At 41.0% G+C, this 14,821-nt stretch overlaps 1 protein-coding gene across 3 annotated transcripts in view; it reads left to right on the top strand.

Moving 5' to 3' along the window:
• Positions 1 to 14,821, top strand: part of SLCO5A1 (solute carrier organic anion transporter family member 5A1) — a 144,893-nt gene that overhangs the window by 66,513 nt on the left and 63,559 nt on the right. For all 3 annotated transcript variants that reach the window (XM_065903122.1, XM_065903123.1, XM_065903124.1), the window contains exon 3: positions 6,910 to 7,127. In XM_065903122.1, coding sequence (XP_065759194.1) covers positions 6,910 to 7,127 — 218 coding nt within the window. The remainder of the gene's footprint in view (positions 1 to 6,909; positions 7,128 to 14,821) is intronic.

Raw genomic sequence — 14,821 nt, forward strand, 5'->3', positions numbered from 1 at the left:
GGGTTGGGAAGATCCCCTGAAGAAGGAAATGGCAACCCACTCCAGTATTCTTGCCCAGGAAATCCCATGGACAGACGAGCCTGGAGGGCTACAGTTCATGGGGTGGTGAAAGAGTCGGACGCGACTTAGCAGCTAAACAACAGTGCAATAATAATGATAGGTTTTTCGGTAAACATATGCTGGAAGAGAGAAGGAAGGAATACGTGAATAATGCTAATATTAATTGGGTGCTCACTATGTGTCAAACATTACATTAAAACCTTTACTGACATTTTCACTGAAGCATTATATTAACCACGTGTCATCACTAAGTGTATGCCCATTTTGCAGATGAGGAAATTGATGGTTGGCAATTGGAACATCTTGCCTAAAGTCTGAGAGTCAGTGAGAGCTGGATAAGAAACTGAGTCCAGAGTGGAGATTTTAGTCAATGTACTTAAGTGTCCTCCCTTCATGAAGAGTCTCTGGGTATTGGCTCATGAAAAGGGTTCTGGCTTTTCAATTTTAGCTTACTGATGCATCTTTTTCTATCATATAATGCACACTTCCTTACCTTACCCAGCTTTTCTCAAAGTCCTCTTTGGCACCAACTATCATATGTTCATTTCGATGTTACTGGAGACCAGTTTGCTCTGCTTAGAAATGTCCCTAAACCTTTTTTATTATTGTTCATTTACTGCAATTCTTCCCCTTCTTCTGTTATTTACTCTCCCTTCGGAGTCCTTTGAGTATCTTTAATGTTTGCATATAATTTTAAGTCAGTGGCTTTGGCTGGAGGTGGGGCCCTAAGTACAGATGTAAATAAAAAAACACTACTAGCTACCATGAAATTATTGTTGTTTGGGTGGGGCAGGCTGTGGGGCTCAGTGGTCAAGAATCCGCGTACCAATGTAGGAGAGGCAAGAGACGCAGATTTGATCCCTGGGTTGGGAAGATCCCCTGGAGAAGGAAATGGCTATCCACTCCAGTATTCTTGCCTGCACAATCCCATGGTCAGAGGAGCCTGGCAGGTTACAGTCCGTGGGGTTGCAGAAAGTAGGACATGACTGAGCAGCAGCATACTTTGTCTTCTTATTTTTGATGATTCCCTCCAAAGTTATTATTTCCTTCCTTTCAGATGAGAAAGCCTGTTCAGAGAAGCAAACTAATTTCTCCAGAATCTTACGGCTAATAAGTTGTGAAGACTGGATAAAAACCTGGGTCTTCCTGAAGCTATAGCTCAAGAACGGCCCCTTACACTCCGCTGCCTGGCCTCTGGATAGAGTGTGGGAGGTCCAGGGAGCTAAGGAGTTCAGGGAACTTGAATGCAGAGTTTGCAGAAAGAAATTCAAGAAAGTTAAAGGCAGGGCTGCGTTAGGATAGACCTTGTATGCAGCTAGGTACAAAAGGGCCAGGTATTTTCATAGCTATGTTAGCTGAAGATAGATGACTCTCTTTTTTAAAAAACCGACCCTCATTCAGTCTGTTTATTTATTTAGGTTATTTATTTAGGAAATGTTTTGAGTACCTAACCTGTGTTAGGCCCTGGGTTCATGATTATATTCTGACTCATTGAGATTGCTGGAAGCCTGCTTTGAGACGGCTTCTCAAAATGAAATCCTTTTCTGATTGTTTTAATATCTTAATTGGATACAATGTTAAGTATCTTTGAAAATAGCACACTAGATTTTTAATGACTGGTTCTAAGAATGGTTCTCTCAGCTAAGCTATGACCTTTAGTAGCTGATAACAGCATTTTAATAGAAACACTTGCTTTTCTAAGTAATTAGAAAAAATTTTAATTAATTTTTTTTGGCTGTACCTAGTAGCATGCGGCATCTTAGTTCCCTGACCGGGGATGGAACTCGTGACCCCTGTAGTCGAAGTGCAGAGTCTTAACCACTGCACCACCAGAGAAGTCCTGAAACATTTACTTTTTACAGATGAATTTTTGCTTTGCAGTGATCTATATGCTGACTGGGTTGTATTCCACATGAGGGCTTAAAATGCTATTTGCATTCTGATGACAACTGATGGAACATGTTGATACAGAGGGCAGAATATGAGTGTTTATGAACTTGGAAGTTTTGAGGACAGACTTTGAAGTTGAGGAATCCTAGTTGGACAATTTGTGACCCTGTTAGGCAAGACCAGGGACCTCTCTTTGTTAAGAAAAGATTGAAAGGAGACTGAAAAATTGCCCTTGGGGGAATTATGCAGGCAAGAAGCCCCAGGCCTTTACACATGCTCTAAACAGGGCTAGAATTTGAGGTCTCCTCTGTGTTTGCTTCCTCGTCTCGGCAGCATGGCAACTTCAGATGAGTTTAAAGACAGAATCTCGATTCTATGGAAGCTCAAGTTCCACTTCTCCTAGGAAGCTTTCTGACACATTGATTTCCCTTCAGAATTTTTATAGCATTCAAGATCTTCCCAGCACAGGGATCGAATCTGGGTCTCCTGCATTGCAGGCGAATTCTTCACTGTCTGAGTCGCCGGGGATCATTATACCACATGATCTAACAATTGTGTACATTCTTGCATTGTGAAGGGTTGTTAGGAATTGTTTCTCATATCTTTAGCTCTTTACAAATAAGTTGTAAGTTCTTAAATGTGAAGATAGAGTGTATCTCTCTCTCTCTTTTTTATTTTCTGGCCACATGATGAGTCAAGTGCCATGTGGGATCTTATCACTGAGCAGGGATTGAACTGGGAGCGCACAGTCTTAACCACTGGACCTCCGGGGAAGGCCCCAGGTGTAAATGCCTTTATCCCTACTCATTCTTGGTTAAGTTTTGGGAAGCCCGGCTAAGAAGGGTTAATACATTCTTAAGTGCTTGCGGAAAAATATTTGAATGCCATCAGCATTTGAAAAACATTTCACACCAGGTATTTGTTTTTTTTTTTTGTTAAAAAAAGTATCTATCAGTTCAGTTCAGTCGCTCATTTATGTCTGACTCTTTGTGACCCCATGAACCGCAGCATGCCAGGCCTCCCTATCCATTACCAACTCCCGGAGTCCAACCAAACCCATGTCCATCGAATCAGTGACGCCATCCAACCATCTCATCCTCTGTTGTCCCCTTCTCCTCCTACCTTCAATCTTTCCCAGCATCAGGGTCTTTTCTAATGAGTCAGCTCTTTGCATGAGGTGGCCAAAGTATTGGAGTTTCAGCTTCAACATCAGTCCTTCCAATGAACACCCAGGACTGATCTCCTTTAGGATGGACTGGATGGATCTCCTTGCAGTCCAAGGGACTCTCAAGAGTCTTCTCCAACACCACAGTTCAAAAGCATCAATTCTTCAGCGCTCACCTTTCTTTATAGTCCAACTCTCACATCCATACATGACTATTGGAAAAACCATAGCCTTGACTAGAGGGACCTTTGTTGGCAAAGTAATGTCTCTGCTTTTTAAAAAGCTATCTAGGTTGGTCATAACTTTCCTTTCAAGGAGTAAGCGTCTTTTAATTTCATGTCTGCAATCATCATCTGCAGTGATTTTGGAGCCCAGAAAAATAAAATCTGACACTGTTTCCACTGTTTGCCCATCTCTCTGCCATGAAGTGTTGGGACCGGATGCCATGATCTTTGTTTTCTGAATGTTGAGCTTTAAGCCAGCTTTTTCACTCTCCTCTTTCACATTCATCAAGAGGCTCTTTGGGCCTTCTTCACTTTCTGCCATAAGGGTGGTGTCATCTGCATATCTGATGTTATTGATATTTCTCCTGGCAGTCTTGATTCCAGCTTGTGCTTCATCCAGCCCAGTGTTTCTCATGATGTACTCTGCATATAAGGTAAATAAGCAGGGTGACAATATACAGCCTTGACGTACTCTTTTTCCTGTTTGGAACCAGTGTGTTTTTCCATGTCCAGTTCTAACTGTTGCTTCCTGACCTGAATACAGGTTTCTCAAGAGGCAGGTCATGTGGGGTAATCACATCTCCTTCAGAATTTTCCACAGTTTATTGTGATCCACACAGTCAAAGGCTTTGGCATGGTTGATAAAGCAGAAATAGATGTTTTTTTGGAACTCTCTTGCTTTTTTGATGATCCAGCGGATGCTGGCAATTTGATCTCTGGCTTCTCTGCCTTTTCTAAAACCAGCTTGAACATGTGGAAGTTCATGGTTCACTTTTGGAAGTTCATGGTATTGCTGAAGCCTGGCTTGGAGAATTTTGAGCATTACTTTACTAGCGTGTGAAATGAGTGCAATTGTGCAGTAATTTGAGCATCCTTTGGCATTGCCTTTCTTTGGGATTGGAATGAAAACTGACCTTTTCCAGTCCTGTGGCCACTGCTGAGTTTTCCAAATTTGCTGGCATATTGAGTGCCGCACTTTCACAGCATCATCTTTCAGGATTTGAAATAGCTCCACTGGAATTCCATCACCTCCACTAGCTTTGTTTGTAGTGATACTTCCTAAGACCCACTTGACTTCACATTCCAGGATGTCTGGCTGTAGGTGAGTGATCATACCATCGTGATTATCTGGGTCGTGAAGATCTTTTTTGTACAGTTCTTCTGTGTATTCTTGCCACCTCTTCTTAGTATCTTCTGCTTCTGTTAGGTCCCTATCATTTCTGTCCTTTATTGTGCCCACCTTTGCTTGAAATGTTCCTTTGGTATCTTTAATTTTCATGAAGAGATCTCTAGTCTTTCCCATTCTGTTGTTTTCCTCTATTTCTTTGCATTGATCGCTGAGGAAGGCTTTCCTTTTTTTTTTTGTTTTATTTTATTTTTATTTTTTTTCCATTTATTTTTATTGGTTGGAGGCTAATTACTTTACAATATTGTAGTGGTTTTTGCCATACATTGACATGAATCAGCCATGGATTTACATGTGTTCCCCATCCCAATCCCATCTCCGACCTCCCTCCCCATCCCATCCCTCTGGGTCTTCCCAGTGCACCAGCCCTGAGCACTTGTCTCATGCATCCAACCTGGGCTGGTGATCTGTTTCACCCTTGATAATATACATGTTTCAATGCTGTTCTCTCGAAACATCCCACCCTCGCCTTCTCCCACAGAGTCCAAAAGTCTGTTCTGTACATCTGTGTCTCTTTTTTTGTTTTGCATATAGGGTTATCGTTACCATCTTTCTAAATTCCATATATATGCGTTAGTATATTGTATTGGGCTTTATCTTTCTGGCTTACTTCACTCTGTATAATGGACTCCAGTTTCATCCATCTCATTAGAACTGATTCAAATGAATTCTTTTTAATGGCTGAGTAATATTCCATGGTGTATATGTACCACAGCTTCCTTATCCATTCGTCTGTTGAAGGGCATCTAGGTTGCTTCCATGTCCTGGCTATTATAAACAGTGCTGCGATGAACATTGGGATGCACATGTCTCTTTCAGATCTGGTTTCCTTGGTGTGTATCCCCAGAAGTGGGATTGCTGGGTCATATGGCAGTTCTAATTCCAGTTTTTAAAGAAATCTCCACACTGTTCTCCATAGTGGCTGTACTAGTTTGCATTCCCACCAACTGTGTAAGAGGGTTCCCTTTTCTCCACACCCTCTCCAGCATTTATTGCTTGTAGACTTTTGGATAGCAGCCATCCTGACTGGCGTGTAATGGTACCTCATTGTGGTTTTGATTTGCATTTCTGTGATAATGAGTGATGTTGAGCATCTTTTCATGTGTTTGTTAGCCATCTGTATGTCTTCTTTGGAGAAATGTCTGTTTAGATCTTTGGCCCATTTTTTGACTGGGTCATTTATTTTTCTGGAATTGAGCTGCAGGTGTTGCTTGTATATGTTTGGATTAATCCTTTATCTGTTGCTTCGTTTGCTATTATTTTCTCCCATTCTGAAGGCTGTCTTTTCACCTTGCTTATAGTTTCCTTTGCTGTGCAAAAGCTTTTAAGTTTAATTAGGTCCCATTTGTTTATTTTTGTTTTTATTTCCAATATTCTGGGAGGTGGGTCATAGAGGATCCTGCTGTGGTTTATGTCAGAGAGTGTTTTGCCTATGTTCTCCTCTAGGAGTTTTATCTTATCTCTCCTTACTATTCCTTGGAACTCTGCATTCAAATGGGTATATCTTTCCTCTTCTCCTTTGCTTTTCACTTCCCTTCCTTTCACAGCTATTTGTAAGGCCTCCTCAGACAGCCATTTTTCTTTTTTGCATTTCTTTTTCTTGGGGATGGTCTTGATTCCTGTCTCCTGTACAGTGTCACGAACCTCCATCCATAGTTCCTCAGGCACTCTATTAGATCTAGTCCCTTAAATCTCAAAGTGTCTATATTGATCCATAAAGCATGATGTAGACTCTATATTATTTTTCTATTAAATTTATGGGATGTTGACTCAATTCTGACACACACACACACACACACACACACACACATACACATGCACACACACACCCTGTGCGTGCTCAGTCGTGTCCAGTTCTTTTCGACTTTATGGACTGTAGTCCATCAGACTCCTCTGTCCATGGCATTTTCCAGGCAAGAGTACTGGAGTGTGTTGCCATTTTCTCCTCCAGGGGAATCTTCATGACCTAAGGGTTGAACCTGTGTCTCCTGCATTGGCAGGAGGATTCTTTATCACTCTGCCACCTGGGAAGCCCTATGGGCTATTGATTTATTAGAAAATGCACATTGTAATAGGACTAGCAATGTTCATTAGCAGAACTAACACGTGTGCTCAAAAATACTTGAATGCAATTTTAGTCAGGCTGGTGATTCTGATATTCATTGTAATACTAATCTGATCACTGAGAAGAGTTCTCATTTATACCACAGAAAGGGAGGATTCTTGTATTTTCTTAGGTTGTCTGACTTCTTAGTGCCATACACCTCATGAAGGTAAAAAGTATTCTCTGGAGAAATTTGTCATCCCACATTTCTACTTTGCTAACTTGTTCTCACTCATAATATAAAAGCCATAAATGCTGTTCACATCTCCCAATTTTTTAGGTGGAGTGGATTCCTCCTTTGTGCCATTGCAATGTTTCTTGTGATATTCCCAATGTTTACTTTTCCAAAAAAGCTTCCGCCTCGACACAAGAAAAAGAGAAAGAAAAAATATTCCGCGGATGCTTCTGGTGATGATGACGTTATGAAGGAGAAACCAGACAGTTGTGAACAAGTGGACAAAACAGTTTCTTCTATAGGATTTGGGAAGGATGTCAGAGGTAAAGTATACCTTTTGAATAAGTACGTGCATGGTGCTTCGTATCAGTGCTACTCAAAGTGTGGTCTCCGGCCCCTGCCATCTAATGGCAGTTCCCGGTCTGTGACAGGATAAGGGCTGAAGTTGAGAGTCAGTGTTGAAAACTTAAAAAAAAAAATTTCAGTAGAATAATTTTGTCTGTCGACTCTAATAACAACAGTAATAAACTGGGCTCACATTTTGTATCGTTTACAAAATTCATTTTCTAATGATTACTCTCTGATGTATCTTGCAAAAGTATCAGTAACAGTAGACTGGACATAATCTAAAAATGGTCCTTCCACACAGATAGTTTGAGAAGCACCGATTAAATTCTAAAGGTGAAGACTGCATATTGGAATGAGAGATGTCTGATTTTTAAAGTAATCGTTGCCTCATACAATGGATGGTTTGTCTCTAGGAACCATGGGTTTGGTAGTGTGTCCTGATCCGTATAGAAATATAAAACTCACCCTTAGGAAGGGATCTCATTCAGCAGTGACTCGGTCAAAGCTTCTAAGTGACCATGGAGAAGGACACCCAGGTCATGGGTCTCAAAACCCAGAAGAAAAACATCCAGAGAGTTTTCAGTGATGTGTACTGGTCTGTTTTTTCATTTTATTTCTCTTAAAAACAGTCACTTTATTAAATCCAGATTAAGCAATCTCAAATCTAAACAACTTAATCTTTACCAGGCCATTTTTGTTCCATAGTCAATACCTCTCTTGAGTGACAATAAATCCCTTTAATCCAGGAAACCTATAATGCCACATTCCCATTAGTTCCTGCCTATTTCCTGAATTCTCTGAATTAAATTTTTTAAAATTAGGAAGCATAATATAAATCAAGTGGTTACATCAGTTAAGGTTGTTTTAGGTAAAATTCATTCAGGCCCATTCTCATCTCATTTTGACTACGTGCACAGAGCCTTCTCATCTCATTTTGACTACGTGCACAGAGCCTAGAGGGAAGTTACTAATATATTATGGAACTGTGCCTGCAGCCTAAGCATGGTTAGATTGGATTATTTTTAAAGACTATTTTGTTCAAAGCAGTGAAGTGACATTTCATTGGAAATGCTTCTTTACATTGGAAATGTTAAGTTTTAGATTTACCTTCCCCGTTGCCTCCCCATTATTTTGGGACGATGTTAACTTTTGGAACTGCCAAAATTATCCCCTCTGTTCTCATAACATAAAAGATTCTCTGGATGGTAGTGGAGTAGAGCCTGAGCTCTCACCCTGTGGACCACTTCACCATTTTTCATGGACATACGATAGACCATAATAAAGGAGTGATTTAAAAAAAAAAATAACTCAGTTGAGAACAAAGTTGACGTTAGAGAATTTACAACATAGAAGTAGACTAAGGGTCTTAATTTAAGGAGAATATAAAGTTGATGCCAGAGGAGACCTAAAGGCTAGAGCTGAAGTTGTATGTTTTATGGCTTAGAGGTAGATAGCTAGAATGTGAAATATATGCTCTGTTGGATAGCAGAGAAAAGGGAGGGGGAAGACTGATACGAAACACCAACAGCAGATGCAACTGTTGATGGGAAGGGAGTTCTTTGGAGGAAGCTGGGTGGACACTGCTTTCAATGAGCCAGCTGTACTCCGGGTGCTTCCCGTTTTCAAGGTGAGGACTGCCAGGGCCAGGACCTTCTGAAGGTCTGTGAGTCTTCTTGGCCTGAAGGTCTTCTCTTAGGCTGGGAGACTGCTTGGCTTCTGCTTGAGGCAGGCTTCATGTGCCAAGGAATTAACACTCTGGCCTCCCACCCCTAAAAGCAGTCTTAACCAATGGCTGGTAAGCATCCCAGCTCTTTCCCCTCATGGTGAGACAGTCTGTTGTAAGCTGCCCTTTCTCCTGTGCATCACATCTATACTCCCCATCCAGTGCTTCTCAAACCCCCCAGATAAATGACTTGTACTTGGATCCTTGACTCAGGACCTCCTTCTGGGGCAAAGCTCACTTTGGCAGGCAGATTCACAAGTGATAAAAGCTGTCATGGGATTTTAAAATTATTTTAAAGAATTGAATCTATCTACTATTATGTTAAATGTCTTCTTGTACTGCTAGGGAGTGTTCTCCATCTTTTCTGTATTCAATGTAATGGTTCAAGGTATTTTCTTCTAGAGGAAGAAATGACAGTGATGAGTAGTTGGTTTATAAACTCCATTTTTATTCTGATTTTCTTGTAGATGTTTCTGATAAATTTCCAGCTTTTTTACTCTATGCCTTAATTGCGATGAGTGATCTTTGGCAGTGAACCTTCCTGGTTAGGACACAGAGCTGGTTTATTTACTTCTACTTGCACTGGACTCTCTAATTGTATCTAGACTGGCACTTCCAGAAACATGTTCTCTTGTTAGAAGGGAATCCTGTTTAAATGGGATTATGAAGTGACAATGTTCTGCTGAAAATTATTCAAGTGATATTGATGATACTGGAATAATGTTCAAATACAGTATTTAAAATTATATATATCTTTTGCACATTTTATTTCTAATACCTTTCACCTATAGGAAATGACAGTCTAATATTTCATCTGATTTTCAAAAGAATCAATTACATCTCTGAGAATCATTCTACTATGGACAAAATTTGTATTACAAAGCTGAGATACACTATTTAGGTCTTTAAAAAAATTTTAAAATATCTATTTAATACACACTTTGCAATTTTACACTTGACCAACTGATATATATAAATCATAACACAATTTTTTTCATGTATAATGTCTTTTTTTCAGGATTTTTTTTTTTTTAAGATTTTTTCTTTTTTTACTGTCTGTTACTATTTAGATCTTGAATGAAAGATTGATTGCTAAGATTTCATTTTGAGGTAAACTGCAGTATGATTCCCAGATCTTCTTTTTTCTTATCCTGTTTTTTGGAGTAAAGTTTCCTTTTATTCTTTATATTTGAAATTCTTACATCAATATTAGCTTCTTCAAAGAGAAGGTATAAAGAGTAGCCAAATTAGTATCTTTTAGTTCCTAAAATCAAAAATGATTTAGACCATATAGAATAGTGCTCTTTGAGAAGCTTTATTGCAGAGAATGCAAGAAGAGAATGCACTTCACTTTCTACCCACTGCCTCCACATTTTAATGATAGACATGGGGAAAATCTGACTCAGTGTTTCTAGGTTCTTATTATAAATTATGCAGGAATAAAACTGTTTTAAAACAACCACAAAGGAGAAAGTGAGAGTTTTTAGTGGATCTGCATCACCTTCCCATAAAGAGATTAGCACTGATGGCTTCAACTTCTTACCATAAAAACAAACAGTTAAAATATTTAAGTGGATCAATTTTTCTGAGGCTTGGGTCTGGTATTTTAAAAGCCTTCCAAATTTAACTGGTTATCTTCTTATTCTTAAGTGGAAAATTTTTGGTGGCAGTTAATCATAAGAAAATTTTTATTTTTGTGTTCACTTTTAACTTCTAAGCTTAATTGCTTAGCATTATTACGTAGCATAAAGCATGACAGACTTATGTGGCTTCTCTGGTGGCTCAGATGGTAAAGAACCTGCCTGCCAATGCAGGAGATGTGGGTTTGATCCCTGAGTTTGGAAGATCCCCTGGAGAAGCGAATGGTTGCCCATATCAGTAGTCTTGCCTGGAGAATTCCATAGACAGAGGAACCTGGTGGGCTACAGTCCATGGGCCCACAAAGAGTCAGACATGACTGAGTGACTGACACTTTCATTTTCCACTTTCACATGACAGACTTGCTCTGCTAGACTTTTGTTTGTATTGGAGTAGATTATATTTATAACCCTAACTAAGTCAAATTGTTACTCTGAGGTGATGCATTCATTTGAAGAGGCCACTGACCCTCTTGCGCTATTGGTGGGAATGTAAATTGATACAGCCACTATAGAAGACAGTATGGAGCTTCCTTAAAAACCTAGGAATAAAGCTACCATATGAGCCAGCAATCCCACTACTAGGTTTATACCCTGAGGAAACCAAAATTGAAAAAGACACATGTACCCCAATATTCATTGCAGCACTGTGTACAATAGCTAGGACATAGAAGCAACCTGGATGTCCATCAGCAGATGAATGGATGAAGAAGCTGTGGTACATATACACCATGGGATATTATTCAGCCATAAAAGGAACACATTTGAATCAGTTCTAATGAGGTGGATGAACCTAGAGACTATTATACAGAGTGAAGTAAGTCCAAAAGAGAAAAAATAATGTGTATTTATGCATATATATGGAATCTAGAAAGATGGTACTGATGAATCTATTTGCATGGCAGTAATGGAGATGCAGACATAGAGAATGGACTTGTGAACACAGTGGGGGAAGGAGAGGCTGGGGTGAATGGAGAGAGGAGCATTGACAATATACCTTACCGCATGTTAAATAGCTAGCCAATGGGAATTTACTGTATGACTCGGGGAGCTCAAACTGGGGCTCTGGAACAACCTAGAAGGGTGGGAGGTGGGAGGGAGTTTCAAGAGGGAGGGGACATAGGTGTACCTATGACTGATTCATGTTGATGTATGGCAGAAACCAATGCAATATTGTAAAACAATTATCTTTCAACTAAAATTTTAAAAAACAGGTCATTGGAAGTCAGAGAATTTTGGTCACTAGAAGGTTATATTGTCATCATTTAATTCAGTAACTGTTTATTCTGTAAAAGCTGCTGCACTCCTAGCTATGGCAGATTGGAAGGTGAGTCAGCCGTGATTTTCCCTCACAGAGCTTGTAGTCCACTGAGGGAGACAGGATGAGTACAGAGGGAAATATACTAATGACCAAAAAAGAAGATAGACACGATGGTGTGAAGGTCACAGACAGGCGAGGGAATGTCTAGTTGAGGGACTAGGGAAGGTTTCATGGAGAAGGTGGGATTTATCTTTCCTGGAAAACTGGGAGCATATCAGGAGGTGGACGTGGGATGGTGGGAGTGTTCCAGGCAGACACAGCAAAGGCAAGAAGATCAGGCTGTGTAGATGTGTTTGAAAATGCTGAGCAAGTGTATTGTGGTTGATGTGTTGTCTGTGCATGGTGGAGACCTGGGGGATGAGGTTGGGAAGGTCAGTTAGAGCCATCTTGTGTGTAGAGAGCTAAAGTTCTAGCTTTAATGAAATTCGTCTCGAATGAGCAGTGGAGAGGTTTGAGCAGCCTTTGGCAAGCCCTCCATTGGGTCCTGTTAAATTAGGGAGAGAAGGGAGTGGACGGGAAGGAGGGGGACAAGGTAGAAAGCTATGGACAGCTCGAGAGAGGTGATGACGGTTTTGCCTAGTAGAGATGGAAAGGACAGTATCCTGCTAAACAAAGTTTTTCTTTGTTGGTTTTTGTTTGTTTGTTTGCTTTTTGGCTTCACTGCGTGACATGCAGGATCAGGGATTGAACCCATCCCCCCAGCAGTGGAAGCGCAAAACCCTAACTATTGGACCACCAGGGAATTTCCTCCTTGTCCCCTTTCAGTTATTTTCAACTCTGCGGTCAAAAGGATCCTGTTGAAACGCTCCTGGTCTCAAAGCTTCTGTGGTTTCCCAGTCTAACCCCTGGTTACTTGCTTGAGGCCATTTCCTTCCTGCAGTCGGATTCTGCTTCAACAATATTGGGCTCATCATTGTTGCCCAAGTATTCATTCCAAGCACACTCACCTCAGGGCAGTTGTCCTCGCTGCAGTCTGGGCAATTGTCCTGTGCTGGGAATTTTCTCTGTGAGGCCCTCACTTTCTTCAGGGTATTATTCAAACAATCCCTTTCTAATGAAGCCTTACCCAGCCACCCTATTTAAAAATTTCTACCTTTTTCTCTAAAGCTTCTTATCTCTTTCTCTCAATTTTTCTCCTTAGCATTGATGACTATCTAACATTCTATGTGTTTTACTTATTATTGATCATCTTGGTAAACTCCACAAAGGCAAGGTTTTCTTTTTTTTTTTTAATTGGTCCATCATATTCTCTGATGAATTCCCACTGTCTAGTAGATACTCAGTAAATATTTGATGAATAAATTAATGAATGATGAGAGAGGAGGGAAGAAGTTGCGTGTATATGATATGGCAATTGCTATGGGAATTATGGGCTTCCCAAGTGGCGCAGTGGTAAAGAATCTGCCTGCAATGCAGGAGATGGAGGTTTGATCCCTGGCTCGGGAAGAGGTGGAGGGAGGGGGCTACATGTAGAAAAGCACAGTCAGCTCTGACAGTCATCTTGAAATTGGTCATCAGTGGTCCGATCAGCGTCATCTTGGTTGTAAGGAACAGTGAATCTTCAGTTCCAGGGTTGGTTTGTTTCTATTTCCTTGAGGCCAGTTCTTGGAATGGGGGCAGTTAATGTCATGGCTGCTGTTTGGTCATTGTGTAGTTTACTTCTTTGACCTGGTGTGGGTTTCAGTATCTACAAGACAGTTCACAGGGTAAGGCTCAGAATATTATCCCTAGCCCCTGAGAAGGAACTAAAGATCCTTGACTATGCTTATGACTACATTCTTAGTACTTGGTTTTCTTTGACTATTTTCCTTTATTTCTGCATTTTCTCACTTCTCCAATGAAACTTATTCTTTGGCTAAAGTTTTTTCACAGGCAAAAGGCAGGCAGAGGACATGGGAGGGGGCCAAGGACCGTAGGGTCCTCATATATATAATGAGTATATACATATACTCATTAGATTTAAGCAACCAGGATTGTACTATGGTTAGCACTAGTAGTGTATTCTGGGTCCTGATGGCCGCTGTTTCTTTCACTGTCAGCAGGTAAGTGCTTCGGGAGCTCAGCGTGCTCTCATACTGGGACACGTTTGCTTGATGGTCAAAAAATGACAGACCTGGGCTCTCCTGGTGGCTCAGTGGTAAGGAATCCGCCTGCCAGTGCAGGAGATAGGGTTCCAGGAAGATCCCACATACCGTCCGTGCACCACAACTGCTGAGCCTGTGCTCTAGAGCCTGGGGACCTCAACTGCTGGGCCCACGTGCTGCAGCTCCTGAAGCCTGTGCACCCTAGAGCCTGTGCTCGGAAACAGGAGAAGCCATCGCAGTGAGACGCCCCCACACCACAACTCGAGAGTAGCTCCCACTCCCCACAACTAGAGAAAAGCTGGTGAGCAACAAAGACTCAGCACAGCCAAAATATTCATACATAATTTTTAAGAATAAAAAACAGTTAAGATGGTAACTTAAAAAAGAAGACAAATCTATCAATACCTACTGCTTCATATTATGCTGTGAGCTGTGAGGCATTGGAGAACAGTAAGGTATGGTGTCTGAAGGAAAGATACAGGGCTCAAAATAGCCTGGAGTTAAAACTCCCCTCCAGGTCCTCCCCACCATTCTATGCAAAACAAAGAACTCTCTCACCAAAAAAATGGACTTTAGGTTGATTACACCCAGCTCCCTGCTGGTCCAGCCTCTGGCCATCTCCAAAATTCCTTGCCCCAGACATTTAAGAGATAACTACTCTGAGCAACCTTGAAGTAGAACAGGCCCCCGTAAGACAGTAGCTTTCCACGTGCATGCCTGTATATACTTAGTCTTTTCTTGGGTAAGGGCAGCAGGTCTCTAATCTAACTGCTGCCCCTTCTCGCCTCATTAAAGGTGATCTGTCCCTGTAAAGTGCCGGTCTCGTTCTTTTTCTGAACCTCGCCTTCTCTAACTCCGTACCCTACAGCGTTGCACTTGCTAAGGCTGTCCCTGGCAGCTTCCA

Source organism: Muntiacus reevesi, chromosome 12, assembly GCF_963930625.1.
Source record: "Muntiacus reevesi chromosome 12, mMunRee1.1, whole genome shotgun sequence".
Lineage (NCBI taxonomy): Eukaryota > Metazoa > Chordata > Mammalia > Artiodactyla > Cervidae > Muntiacus > Muntiacus reevesi.